Source organism: Camelus ferus, chromosome 2, assembly GCF_009834535.1.
Source record: "Camelus ferus isolate YT-003-E chromosome 2, BCGSAC_Cfer_1.0, whole genome shotgun sequence".
Lineage (NCBI taxonomy): Eukaryota > Metazoa > Chordata > Mammalia > Artiodactyla > Camelidae > Camelus > Camelus ferus.
Window position 1 is genome coordinate 29,400,552 of NC_045697.1, and position 15,153 is coordinate 29,415,704.

At 48.1% G+C, this 15,153-nt stretch overlaps 1 protein-coding gene across 22 annotated transcripts in view; it reads right to left on the minus strand.

The window, feature by feature from the left end:
• The window catches only part of APBB2 (amyloid beta precursor protein binding family B member 2), a 332,928-nt gene that overhangs the window by 15,397 nt on the left and 302,378 nt on the right, over positions 1-15,153 (minus strand). Inside the window, exon 1 of one of the 22 annotated variants that reach the window (XM_014562839.2) lies at positions 7,160-7,395. The exons of the other annotated variants lie outside the window; for them this stretch is intronic. Within the exon in view, the coding sequence (XP_014418325.1) occupies positions 7,160-7,215 (56 nt within the window). The 5' untranslated portion in view covers positions 7,216-7,395. Of the gene's footprint in view, positions 1-7,159; positions 7,396-15,153 lie in introns of those variants that run through there. 22 annotated transcript variants of the gene reach the window in all.

Genomic DNA, 15,153 nt, shown 5'->3' on the forward strand with positions numbered 1-15,153 from the left:
GTCTCCACGCCCGGGCCACGGTCTCAGCCTCACCTGAGGCTGGGCGAGTGCCTTCTCGGAGCCGCCGCGCCCCTGGGACACATGGCGCTCAGCCCTGGGTACCGTGAGCATCTGCTTATGCACTGTCTTCCCCACTCCCCTCGGAGCTCCGTGAAGATGATCTGTGCCTTCTTCATCCCCAGGACCCAGCCCGGGCCTGGCCACAGCTGGTACCGAGTGCCCCTTCCTCTCACACACGGGCCCTGCGGCACCCCCACCGCCCATCTAGAAAGTCAGCCTGTGCTCAGAGGTGGCGCACGGCCTCGCTCCACGCTGTGCTCCTGAGGCCCTTCCATCCTAGTCTCAGCCCGACCAAGACAGCACATTACTTAAAAAGGAAGTGAAGAGAGGGCATCACTTTTGGAGACCATGCTCAAGGGAAGTCCTGCTGTGGTCCCCCTCCTTCTGGCTACTTTTCTTTCCTGGGTGGGTCCCAAAGTAATACACACAGTGTCTTGTCACACACAACTCTCTTCTTTAAAAATTCCACGTTCAGTTGCCATTTTTCTGAGGTCAAATCTCTTTGAAGTTCCTGTGGTCACCCATGGAAAATCCAAAAACTTTTGTCTGCATTTCTGGAGTTCCAAAATTGGTCCCACTAACTCTTCCAGCATCCTTCCTCCAACCAAGGAGCTCTCCCCTCTGATCCAGAAAGGGGGGTCTTCCCACCTGGCGACCCTGGCCCCCCTGCCCTTCTGGAGCTCACTAACCCATCTACTCGGTACCGTCCAGCCCAAAAGCCGGCCCCCAGCACCTTGCTGGTGTCTAAATGCCGACAGGATCTGCGTTCTGTACCACAGTGGATTAGAGCCAGTGATGCCCTACCTTAAGTAGTTCCTGTAATGTTCCCACCTGCAACTGTCCTCCCTGAGAGGGCAATGGATCAGGATTCGGGCAACCCAATCTCTAGTCCCATTTCTGATTCCACTGAGCTATACCACCTCGGGCATGGAGTTGGACCTCATCTCTAAGTCATGCAACATGATTTCCAAGGTCCCTTTCTGGCTCTGATGTTCTATAATGTAAGCCTCCAAGATCCACCCTGCTCCCCGAGACTGCTGGCTGGTCTCCAAGTGCAGCAAGTGCAAAGACACCGTCGGGGAGGACCAAACAGGCCCTGATCAAAAAGCGATGGATCACTCCCATCAAACTTCAGCTCTGTGCCCTCTGTTCTTTCAGATGCAACCCCTTAGGAGTAATTTTTTAAGATTACTCTTATCAATCTTCATTTTCCTTCTGGCTCAGGAGAAAGTGATTAATGCCTGAGGAGACCATCTGGAATCCACGTCTTCCCACAGGGGCAGCGCAGCAGCCGCAGGGCCTGTTCGGGAGGTTCTGACACTTTTGTTTTCCCTACAGTTTTGTCTTTTCCTGTTCCCTCCCAGGTACCAGGCTGACAGATCAGGGAGGCAGAAATCTAATAGCTGAGAGTCTGGTCCCTAATAGCTGAGAGTCTGGTAACTAACCTCCCAGGAGAACACAAGTTCCTCCTCCTCACTGTGGGGGTCAGGAGATGTGCACGTTTATTCCCATGAAACAGACCCCAAGTCACCCTAAAACAGCGGGAAGCCCCGAACATGGGGATTTTTCAGACCTCTCTTTCCGATCTGGAGCACAGACAAGCCAGACAACTTCCTTTGTGTGCAGTGAAATATGTGGCTTAGCTACTCTCATTATTACTCAGAATGGAGTCCAAACCGGTTATTTTAAAAGCCTGGCTTCTCAGCACCTGGTTTCTGAATAAGGCTGCTTTGGTAGACAGAATGATGACCCTCCCAAGACGTCCCTGTCTTAATTCCCAGAAGCTGTTAATAGGTTACCTTAAAGGGCAAAAGGGGCTTTGCGGATGGGATGAAGTGAAGGATCTCGAGGTGGGGCTGTTGTCCTGGATTATCTGGGCAGGCCCAACACAACTACAAGGGAAGGGAGGAGGCACTTTCCCTAGAGGTGAAAGGAAGGCAGGCAGCACCTAAAGGCTGGAAAAGGCAAGGAAAGGGGTTTTCTGTTGGTGTCTCTAGGAGGAACACAGCCCTGCTGACACCATGGTCTTAGCCTGAAAGACCCATTTTAGATTTCTGACCTCCAGAACTGTAAGAGAATAAATTTGCGTGGCTTTAAGCCACTAAGTTTGTGGTTAATTTGTTACAGCAGCAATATGAAAGTAATACCGCTGCCAGTATTACGATACTAGTCAAATTATGATTCGGTATAGAGACTTATACTTTAAAAAAAATATTCAATTCACTTCCACAAATACCTTCTGAGCCACTATTATGCCCCAGGCAACAGGGAAGCAAACACAAACAGACGAGGCTCCAGCCTAGGAAGCCCGCTGTCCAATGACAGAGCTGCTCAGTGAGGTCTGAGCTGCGTCAGTAAGGATAAGGACCTCGGCAGGGTGAGAGGGCAGCGATGGCTCAAAGCACGCTCACATGCGCATGAGCAAAGGCACGGAGGTAAGCAAGCCCACAGAGGATTCGGAAGAACTCCAGTCCTGTGCATGACTTCCGGCACTAGGGTGAGGGGCCATGGCTGCAGGGAGGTTGTACTCCTGTCCTGACAAGAGCCTGGGCCTTACTCTGAATCATCGAGTCTGTAATGTGACATGTAACCCTATCTGACAAGTGTTTTGAAAAGTTCCTTCTGGTAGAACAAAGTGGGACAAAGGAAGGAGGCCCCGGGGCTGCTGCTATGGTTGGGGTGAGAGAAGAGGAACAGGGAAGGCTCCATGAGCATCCATGAAGACGGGGGGGGGGGGGGGGAGTCGGGGGGGTGGAGGCAGACTGGCAGGGTTGAGGGGGGTGTGGGAGATGAGAGGGAGAATCCAGAGTAGCTGTGGGGTCCCCGCTTGGACAACTAAGCGCTCTCACACTGGGGGAAGGTGGGGGAGTGATTTGGTGGAGGAAGCGGATTAGCTCCAGGCTGGATGATGGGTGTGAGGTGCTTGGGGGGCACCTGGTGGCCATGCCCACCAAGCAGGTAGACACTCAGTCCCTGAGCCCAGTCCTATGGTCTGGGCTGGAGACCCCGGCTTGAGGGGGCAGCTGCAGTCAGGGGAGCAGATGAGAGTGTGGAGAATGAGAAGAGACAAAACAAGGCCTGGACCCTGAGAAAGAAAGCCCAGGAGAGGCTGGTTCCAAAACATCAAATGAAGGGATTTCAGGAGAGGTCCCCATGGCTGCAGGGGCTGGGTGGCGGGAGACAGGTCACTGGGTCTCAGTGACATGGAGGTGTGCAGGGACCTGGGCCTCACTGGAGAATGGAGTTTGGGTCTCAGTTTCAGGAGACTGCGGGGTGCAGGAGTTACAGGAGCACAGTGCACCTGCCTCCCTGCTCCCCCTTCTTATACCTCTCATTCCAGAACTTCTCAAACATCCATGAGAGGAGAGAGAGGACCTCCAGTGAACAACAGTGTCCCATCATCTAGCTTCACGGTAACCCAGACGTGGCCCAACTCAGCCTTTCAGACTTTTTTCCAATCATCCTGAAAGATCTTATGCCCATTTGTAAGAGTAATTTAATGCTTTCTAGAGCTTTTCCTGTATACTGAGAGGGACAAGAAATTGCCTTAATAACCATCCTCCACAGCGACAGTATTCCTGACAGAAAGTACAAACCAAAGCTGTCAGACCAGCCCAGTGCCCCGTGTGGGGATCTGGGCGCGGGGTTAGGGGGGTCACCCAGCCAGGCAGGGCCCGCAGGGTCTCTGACATCATGATGAGGGCATTTCAGGAGCCTTCCTTGGGGAGCCTTAGTGGCTCTGTGCCCCCACTTCTCTCCTCAGAGCTGCTAGTGGTACTTGGGCTGCAGCTCCCTGGCAAGTGTTGGATCTCAGAGCTGAGCCAGGTTGGGATGGGCTTCCACGCCACCCCACGCCATGGATCAGGCACGCCATGGACCAGGCACGCCATGGACCAGGCACCCCATGGTCATGCCTCCTACAGCACCTTGGCGTGGGCATCTACAAGACCACAGAGCTGGCCCAGATGTCCCACAAGGTCCAGTCAGAACAGGCACTGTCTTTTCCAACAGATTATTCTAGATGCCCATCAGTCGGAGACATTCTGTCTGACACTGAGCAGCAAGGACCATTTTTGTCCTCTGCTTACTCCCCGAGTGAGAAGCCATTTGCTAAAAGAGGTGCCACCCCATTTATTTTGTGCAGTCGGGGGATCCCTGTACTCCCTTTATAAACCAGTACGTGCAACATTTATAGCTGTGTCTCTTCCTTAAACTGTAACAGAAGTGAGGACCAGGGATCAACTACCTTTCACCATTTGCTGGCTGAGCCTTTGCATTTCTAACTCTTTTTGTTCCTCTCCTTTTGCTGTTCTCCCCAGTAATTATTCCCCCAGAGGACAGGCCTCAAGTTCTGCCAGAGAAAAATGTCAGTGCTAAGACATCTTACATGACAGCCTCAAATTTCTTAATGGCAAAGAAAAAGAACAAAAGATTTGCTGTTATTGTTCTCAGCTGAACAGCATTTTAATTGCCCTGCAGGGGGTTAATCCATCTTGCTGGAATGAATGAATAAACGAGTCTTTATTCAAACGTGTTCTATTAACAAGTGGCCAAGACAGAACGGCTCACCCTTTCCCTAAATCTCCCCCTGCCTCCCCTGCAGCAACTCTCAGATAAATGAAATTTGCTTATGTGTATATCCCTCCTCAAAAGGAATTTAAGAGGCATCTACAGACCTCTTAGCAGTCACGCAGGCTAACATTTCAAAGTCCCTCCTTCCACAGCAACCCAGACAGGGGTGCCCAGACTCTCTCAGTCGTACAAAGTCTCATTTACTTAATGGAGCAGCCTGCTCCCTTGCTGGAACGCTCCCTGTGAATCAAAATATATCTTTTCTTAATGATGAATGGAAACTTGCCTCCCTGCAACTTTTGCCTATGGGATCAGGCTCCACTTTCCGGAGCAGCCCAGAACGAGCCACCCTCGTCAGCCACGTGACAACCCGGATGTGTCTGGCAGTGGCTCTCTCCCCTCTTCTGCTAGAGTCCCTCCATTCAGTCTCTCCACAATTTGGTAACATCTTTTACATAACCCGCATTTGCTCTGAGCAAATACATGTTTGATGCGGGGAATATTTGAAGGCTGGCACATGATAGGCCATTGATTAATGTTAGCTGTTATTATAAACCAGGGAAAAGAAGTCAAAGAAAAAGCCCACTTTGAAATACGGTCTCCTCAACCACAAGGGATGTTTTAATAAATCTTTGCACTGATATGAATATAATAAGACTTGCTGAAATGTACCTGAAGACCCTTTCCTCCCAGCTTATCCTTCTGTAGAAGCGATAAGCGAACAGAGTCATTACCACCTCAGAGGACAGGTCCCACCTGCAAGGACGGACAAAAGAGCAGCAAAGAGATTTGATCCAAACGTTCCATTTCTAGCCCCTTCTCGATAAAGGGCCATCTCTCTTCTTTGTCTCGCCTGCACAGGGCCTACATGGAAGGGTCCTATTTTCAAGACTGCCTGCTCGTCTTTGCCTGACTGCCCTTATCTTCTAATTGCACTTGGAAAAATCCTGTTGGGGAGGAGGGGTAGGAAGAAAGTGGGGGGAGGGAGTTGAGAAATGTCCTCTTCCTAAATGGCTTATCCAGAAGGCTATGCACACACACATGGGCACGCACATGACTTTAGTTTTTTTAATCTTACCCAGTGGCACATGCACCACACACAGGCATCACTAATTTCCCAAAGCTCAGGCTCTAGTTTGGTAAACTCATCTTTCTTTTCCCTTCTTTGCAAGCTTAAAAGAGGCTGAGTTTGTAAACTCTGATAGGGGCATTTGAGCAACTCATCACCTGGGTAAACACACATTCTCCACAGGGAATCCTTCACCAGGCACGTTCATGAGAGGTACAGACTGTGTACACGGCAGATTTCCAATTCTACCACCTGCAAATAATCCAGGTGGCTTGGGCGAACCAGAATTTGTAGTCCTCTCTAGAACAGTCTTGCTGTTAATATTCAGAGCAGCTGGCTCCCTGTGAGACCTGAATAAACACAGAGGGTGGAACCAGCAAATATCTGAAAACACCCTCACCACTGGCTCCGACAAGCCTTGTGGTTACTTTACATGAAGAAGCTCACATTCAAACCCACAGCCTTCATCCTCCAGAACCTTCCCCTACCTCTGGGGCCAGAGCCTCCTCAAAAGCAATTAAAAAGTCAGTCATGCTCCCAAATTCTCCTAATCACACCCTGTGGAAGGCCGACCTCAGTACTGTTGCCCATCCAGCCTACGGTCTCCATCCCCTCCGGCCACCAAGTCGTGACGGCAGCTCATCCCTGGGAGAAAGGCGGCCACCAGTCGGAGCTCAGCCCCAGCCGGAGGGTCACCTGAGACGGACTCCGGCACAAAGAGCAGTAATCACAGTCATTCTTCCAAGGAGAAAAATTCCAAAACTGTCTCCTTCCATCAGAAATGGAGCTTTTTATTAAGTGACAGAGCTGTGGAATCACGGAACTTAAAAGCCCCCAATCAACCAAATGGTCAGGCTGAGGTTCTGAGCAAAGGAAACACACACACCTGAGGAATAAACGTCTTCCATTTCAGAGTCATGGCCTTTCCGTGGTTATGTTCTTCTGGATGTGGGAAGGGAGGGGAATTCCATACAGTTTGGCTAATAATCAAGATTGAAAGTGAGTTGGTCCTTCTGGCTACTGGCCTAGAGTCAACCTTACCTGGGAAACTATAGAGAAGTCATAACAAGCAAGTCCTAATACGAGTTCTTCTAGAAGCACGAAAGGTCTCCTCACACTTGAACCCTATTCCTATCACGCCTAGTACCTAACACACTGATTGGACTCTGCCCAGCCGTGAGCACGAGTGACCAAGTTCCTGTTCCTCTTAACCACCCTGCCCATCACCTGCCCCAGACAGGGTCAAGCAGCAGAGGATCGGGGACCCAGAGGCAATTTCACACTGTTTTAAGTGCAAGACAAACAACAATGAGGATGAGAAAATGTTAAACACAACAAAGACAGCGATGGCTCTGAGGATGGCAACAGGGCATGAAGAGAGGGCATGAAGAAAGCACATGAGCTTTGCCAGACACTTAAGACAGCACGAAGGGGGAGAAGTGAACATCGGTTGGTTACCTCTCTCTGAATCCGGGAAGGCATGAGGGAACAGAGCAGAAACAACACGTTAGCATTCAGCCGGCATCTGGGAAATAACACCATCCTGATAACAGCAACTCTGAGCACGGACGTCCCATCTTATTTCCCAACTTTGCTGCAATTAATAGCCTTTTGGTGCTTATTTTAGCTGAACTCCCTCACACAGAAGTGTGTATTTTGAGCCACATTACGATGAAGCCAAGAGACGCCAGCTGAGTTTACAGAGGCAACATATCAACCGGGGGAGGTAATCAAGCCTAAAATATCACATTGAAATACAGGAAACTGCGGTGAACACCGGCGGAGTACTTATCCTCGTCTTCCACTCCTCCTGTTCCCAGTAAAAAAACATTTGGAAACAATGATATGGAAACAGCCTTACCTGCTTTATAACACTTCTGACATCCTATTCATAGAGCTACAACTTTATAATCCAGGTACTTTCATGGAAGCGCATCGAGAGAGAGCAACAGAGCAGGAGGGAGCAGTGACAGAGAGGCAGAGGTGGGACGAGGCAGGGCCAGTAAATGGGAGCATTAAGGTGAGGAGGACACAGACTTTGCCCTCCTTGGAGAGGAGCTGAAAGCAGTCTGGGATTTGGGGCCAAAGGCTTTGAGTCCATCCCCAGAGCTGCTCTGCTAATGAAGTCACCAAACCTCCCGAGCCAAGGTGCTCCCCACCGGCTTCTGGTCTCAGCACAGCCCATGTGAAGGGGCCCAAGGACAGAGCCTCAGGCATGCATTACTTGTGCCAGGCTGAGGAGGTGGGAGCACCAACACAAGGAGGAAAGGCAGAAGCCCGCTCTGTTAGGCGCCCTGTGGCCTGGGTCACAGAGCGGCCAGCAGAGCCCCGCGGAGATGAGAGCTGAAATCAGAGTGAAGAGCCAGCAGCCCCAGCGATCTGCAGTCACTGGGCAGAAAGCTGTCACTGGGCAGGAGCTGTCCCTCCTCATACAGAACAGCAGCCGTGACAGATTATTAAATGGGGGGAAGCAAACGACCTAAGCTGAAGATGTATGGTCTTAGAGGAAAACCAACATAAAAGTTTAAGTGTGTATTTTAATAAATGCATGGTAAAAAATCTGGAACAATTTAACATCCAAAGCGTCACCTCTTATCTGGAGGGGGGATTACAGAAGATTGTATTTAATATGTTTATTTGAATATTAAACAATAAGCACACATGACTTCTGTAATACAAATATGTCAGTATCTACCTCAATACTTGAGGGAAACCACTGTGATACGCATGCCCCAAGGCAGAGGTGACCACGCGGCAGTGTATGTGACCACCACAGTCACTCCCAGCGACTACCAACTACTGTTTCCTGAATTCTGGTTCTGTGTCGCCAAAACAGCAACCTGATAAGGTAAATACTACTGTTCTCACTGATAGAAACGGAAACAAGCTCAGAGAGACTGAGGGATTTAACCAAGGTCACACAGCGGTACCCGGTGAAGCCAGCATTTCACTGTAGGCCTGCGGGACTCTAGTTCTGGTCTTCTGAGAATGAGGACCTCATGCTTCCTCACAGCCCTGCATAACCACCTCATGCTTATCTCCCAAATGAGCCAGCAGGTTGCTATGCACTGGTGTTCAAGATGGGGCAAAGGGTTTGCAACTGGGGTTTCAGATGAACAGGGGAACCCCCCTCCCTCTCTGTGGCCTGTGAACTTTTTTAGGGGGAGAAGGTGGCTGAAAGTTCCCAAGCAAGGCCCTTTGGTTGAGCAGGCAGAGCTGTGTTCAAATCCTGTTGGTGGCCGTGCCCTTTTGGGTCTACTACTGACTCTCTCTTTCCCCTGGGCTCCCTCTCTGTGCCAGGCACACCGTGTGGGATGGTGTGCCCCTCAGAACCTGCTTCCTTGTCAGGAAAAAAGGGACAAGGACTCCAGCTCAGGGTAATTATAGGAACTAAATTAAGTGAGACGGTGTGTGCAGAGAACGTCTGGTGTGTCACAAAGTGCAACAGACTGCATCACTGTAGCGATCATCACCAGGTCACTTGATGGTGTCATGTCAGCTGGGTCATGCTGGGCAGAGCGTGAGATGAAATGTCTCCCATGGAAGGGAGGGCACTTGGGGGAGTGTCTGTGGCCCTCCCTTCAGATTTGCTGGGTACCACTTTTCATAGCATGAGGTCACCTCTGGCACCTGTCCCTCTGCAGTGCCCCACTAGTAAAAAGCCAGTCTTTGGAGGCAATTTAGATTATCAGTAAAGGATCCAAAGTCCTGGATTCTAGTCTCAGTTTGAGCAAACACTCTGCAAATCACTTCACCTGAGTCCTGGGTTTTTCATCTCAGATCATTTGCTCTAGGAATCTCCCAATGCTCAGATTTTTATCAGAAAAGGATTCAAGTGCTTTGACTCTTACTACAAAGACGAATGGGCAGCATTTCTTTGATTAGTTTTTGATTTATGCCAGATGATTTTAATTTTTAATTCTTACTATAAAGGCCATACCTAGCACACGTAGTATATTTAAGTAAACTTAAACCTAGACATTGGAGGATACCATTTGTTTCTTTTGTGTTTATTATTGGAGCCTTGGATATTTTAAATCAGACCTATTACTAGTGATTCACTTAAGAAAATAACATCAATACATAGAATACAATACAGTGCAATACTACTATGTTTTTTTCCTGAAGGCAGTACTCAGAAAATGACACTGTGAACTTTTAACAAGGTTAATTCTTTGGAGTTAATAGACACTGCTTGATTTAAGTGTTGAAGTAAAAACCAGCCATGAGTAGGGACTTCAGAGTGATTTTTGAAATGTCATTCAAAAAATGCAGAAGAGTCACAGTGACAGCTGTTCAACCAATCCAACACCTTGTAATGTGCAGGGGGAAAAAACAGCAGCCCGAAGCTGGGCTTCGGCAAAGGCCACGCCATTCTGAGGGTGGGGAGAGCTAAATTTAGAGTCAGGCACAAGCTTACTCCCTTCTCACTGTTCACGATGCCAGTGGGAAGACTCCAACCCCACGATTAATTCCATACCAGCTGCAGGCCCCAAGGCTGCCTGGTCAGCATGCTCTTGGAAGCTGTTAATTGGGAAAATGAATGGAGGGGTAATTGGCAATGTTTTCATTAAGATAAGCCTGAAATAACAACTACTTGGCGTACGTAACTGCATCCAAATGAATAGGAAATTCCTCAAAAAAAAAAAAAAAAAAAAAAAGCATACTAGAATGACAATGTCTAGTCCAGTTTTTTGGAAGAGGACGCATGTCCAATTCCCCAGCACAGCCACCTACTTCTTATGCAATGCACACCATCTACTTTTCACAAACTGAGCACGTAAAGCAAAGACTTGCCAGGGTACGTCTCACTCCATTTTTGCAGAACTCTCTGCTTTGTGCTACTTTTCGATGCTTGTCTTTCGTCACTGAGAGTCTTTTAACCCTTCCGAGCACCAACACAGACCGGCATTATCCACATGGCAATGAAGTAAAAACATAAAACTTCACATCATGAAAACTCTCACACCAACTCCTGAACCTTACGGTTCATCTTTTTCCACAGCTTCAAGTTCTTTGGTCTGTGACATTTCTTCACTGTTTGCCCTGTCTCAAGGCCCTTAGGCCCTCTGTTCTCCAGCTTCCTCAACTGTGAAATGGGAGCGACACTGGTACTCACCTCCTAAGGGTGCTGTGAGGATCGCGTCCATGAATCTCTGTGAGACTCACAGCAGAGGTGTATTCAGTGTGGACCTGATGTGTACGATCAGCAGTGCGGTTACCATCTGAGGGTGCGAAAAGGGAGGTCTGCCGAGAAGATGTTTCTAACCTGTTCAGGGTCAGGGAGCCTTTTGGACTCTGATGAAAACACTCCAGGAAGAGATGTGCACAGACACCCAACTTTATACACCATCTCAAGGGGTGGAGGAGAAAGTCCAATAATCCCTGAAACTCATTCACAGACACCCTGTAGGTGAAAAACTTCTGAACTGAATTCTGAGTTTATGCCAATTACCATCTGGTGTCCAGTGAATTTCAGAAAATTCAGCTTAGGGGAAGGGCCTGTCCTTCCCAGGACCAAACGGAGACAGAAAACCCCCACTCTGACAAGTGCACCTGACTTTGCAAAGTGAATTCCCTTCCCACCTCATTGCTCCTGCAGCCTCTTCCCACAGCCCCCCGCTGGCACGACGAAACCTATTAACTGTTAGACATAGGAGCTGGAGTTCCAAATGGAGTAAGTGTGAAACTGAGGACCTAAAGTGGTTTAAGGTTATTGAAATTCAAGGCACATTTTTCTAAACAAAGGACTTTCTCATGCCACTGGGAGAGAAGACACAAGAGTTACCAGCCAGCTTACTAATGAGGGAAAAAGGATATTTGAGAGCAACAGGAAATGAGGATTTTTTGAAAGTCCATCTTTGAAGATAGCAAGAATTAACGAGAGTCTGCTTTCATCTGCGCTGTATTACAGTTTAAAAAAAAGAAAAAGAAAAAAAAACCTTGCTTCTCTGAATAGCTGAGCAGAAAGAGAATATGCACACACAATTTACATTTAGTTTTCAAGTGAGAGTTAACTTATGCCTTGTTACGGTTTCAGGGTATAAAGTTCAGGGTACAATCAAAGGATAAATTATGTAAAATATTCCTGAATTGTGAAACCATGGGCTGGCTTCCTTCCTGAAAGCAGAGATGGTAAAACCGAAACAAAACACTTGATACTCAGAAGGCCCCATCTGACAAGGTATACGAACAAGTGAACGTTCAAAGACAGAGGAGGGAAGATGACAGCTCCGCACGCTGGGAAAGTGGTTTCCATGCGAAGAAGGGCCGTGAGCTCACCAGCCACTGGCAGGTCCGAGGGAAAACCACAGCAAGCCTGTGGGTGAAGTCCCTTCAGCTCCATGCACCCAGCCTCACGGAGGCCTCATGTGGGCAAGGCACATTCTTAAATCCGTTTCTAAATTTTCAAGAGGCTTTAGGGCTCTCCCTATATAGCCAATCCCCATTCCGTTGTGCAGACAGAAGGAATACTAGTGTAGATTAGCACAAAAAGCCAAGACATTTGGCCTTCATTTGAATTTTGGGAACTTATATGTAGACACAAGTATTTCTGATACTCTGTAAACTCAATAATGGCCACACAACCATAGACGTCAACACGAGGATGACTGAGCGCTAATAACAAAACAACAGTAGCGGTTCCTATTTTACTCAATCTGCCACCCAGCCAGGCTCTGTTCTTGGTGCACATTAATGCCAAGCCACACAGTAACCCTGCAGGGGAGCCTCATGACTCTCACTTTATAAATGTGAATCTAAAGTTCAGGGCATTGAACTTGCTCAAAATCCCCACCGCCAGAAAGTGGTGGATCCACAAAAGGAAGACAGGCTGGCCTGGCCGGACTTGTCTTTGCTGTGTTCTGGGGGCACCTGGCACTGCCTCCCTCCCAGCGGACAGGCTCTCCTCCCTTCTCAGCTCCTGTCTCTGTCTGTGTCGGGTCTTTGGTTCCACCACAGCAAGATGGGATGAAGTGCCAAAAACGAAGTGCTGTGCTTGATCTAGATAACTTTCCAGGGCAAAGGCCGAGGAGTTCATCCTTCACACAGCAGCTGCTTATGCTGTTGCTCTCCTGCTTATGACCCGCCCCGCCGTCCATCTCTCTCTCTGACCTCACTTCCTGCCTCACCCACACCTGCTAGGCTCCACTCTGTTCACAAACACGCACACCTGTTTCTGCCTTGGAGCCTCTGTGCACACTGTTTCTGCTGCCTGGATGCTTAGTCCCCCAGATCGCCCATGAAGGACTCCTCCTTGCCATCATCACCTCCAAAAGACCCCTCCGGACCACCCAGTCACTGCCAACACTCAAGGCATCTAAAACCAGCCTGCTTATTTGTTTGCTGTCTGTCCTTCCTTCTCCCCAACAAAAAAGGAAAATCCATGTGAACAGGAACATTTCTGCCTGTTCACTCCCCACTGTGGGTAAGTGTTCACCCAGCACTGTCTGGCACATAGTAGGTAATCAATAAATATTTCTGAATAAAAACTATGTGATGTAAAAAAGGACTCCCCGCTCCTCCTGACTGATCATCTTGGTAAGGGAACAGCACTGTTAGTAACAGGCAGGTAGCTGGGTTTCTTTTTCTCTTGTTATTGTTTATCACAGTCGGCACTTTAAAAATGACTTTAGTTCACATTTTGTTTTCATGTCATCTGAAACAACGTTAATAAAACATATTTTATCTGAATGGACAGGAGGCGAGTTCTGAGAAGATGATTAATCTCTTGTGACTTGATTCGAAAGCAAAGCAAATCTATACTCTGATCATCTCTAGCAGAAACAACGTTTCCAGAACCCCTAACTAGATTCCTTCTTCATAGGATCTGTCTAAATGAAAAACGGCTCCTCTGCTCCTGAAGAAATCAATATATAAATTTCCCTTGTATATTGATTTCTATCAAGATATACCGACTCCCCAGATAATTTTCTTTATATTTGTACTCTAAGAGAAATAAACTTTTATCATTTAGAGAAAAGACCCCAGACAACACATTTCCATGCATACAGAGGCAGAGGAAGTATGGAGAGCTGGGCTAAATATAAGGCAGCACAGAGCACCCCTGCACCCCCAGAGGGGCTACGCTACCTCCGCAGGGGTTAACTTCTTGATTCAGTTTGAAAGACACATCTTTCCCATTCAGTAAGGCTACTCTTTACACACAGCTAGCCTTCTTATTCCAGCATCTTTTTTTCTTTTCCATCAAATATGATAAATCTGTACAAAACAAAACCACAATTCTATCATGGTAGTAGCATGTTTTTCCTGTCTGAGTTTATCTTTTATTGTCTATATGTCTTCATATTCGACAAACAGAATTAACATGCCATCTTGAAGAAGCTCAAGCGTGGGCTTGGGGATGTTCGAATAACGGCCTGCCACCGAAGTACCCCTAACAGCCTGACTTTCGTCAGGAACACTCTCTGGAGACCAGTTTTCGGGAAACCATAAAGCTGCCCAAAGGTGTCTGAGCCTTCTTCCTTCCAAAGGACAAGGTCTCTGTTTTACTGGTCACTGTGGTTTCCACTCAAGTCCTGTAACTCAGGGGTGGCAAATGATGGCCCCAGGATCGCAGTCCATCCGCCCGCTGCCTGTTTTAACAAATAGAGCGTCTCAGGAACACGGCCGCACCCCTTCACGTGCTGGTGCCTGCGGCTGCTTCTGTGCTACCACGACAGCACTGAGAGCCGCAACAGAGACCACAGAGCCCCAAATACTGAACATCTGGCCTTTTACAGAAAAAGTGTGGAACCCCACTCTAGTGACAACGTGATTCAAGGGTGCAACATACAACACGGACAGACACTGAGATTAGGACCAGCTGAAAAACATGTGGAGCCCAGAGCAAAATGAAAATGCAAGGCCTACATGAAAAATTATTACAAATTTCAAGATGGTACCAGCAGAGCAGTAAACCAAGCGTGCATTAAACCCATGCGACTGGCGGAGGTGGTGGAATAATCCTTGTTACAGGCGACAAACTCCAGGGCCAGCTGGAAGCTATTCCACCCAGATGCAAGAGTAAGAGCTCTTCCAGTTTGCAGCTGCTTTAGAATGAAAATATCTTTTGCTCAACTAAAATCTTACACGGATGCCCAGCCTGGGTCAGATCAACATGGATCTCTATGCTAGCCGTTTTATTTTAAAAGAGTCACTAGCAGACTATGACTCTTCTTAGAATGTTTTTCTTTTCTTTTCTTTTCTTTTTTGGAGGGGGGGTGGCAATAAAAAGCAAAACACATTAGACTCCTTGAAAACAGCATTTTCATGTAACCTGGCAAACAGATGCATGCTTTGACATGACAGAATCAGGCCAAATCAGCCCGAATTGTCAACCATGCTCTCTGCAGCTGCTTCTCCTCTATCATAATTATTTCAACTGTCATAATTTATTCATCCCCAGACATGCTTACATGTTCTAGAGTAACCACTCCAGGCTTCCAGGTCAC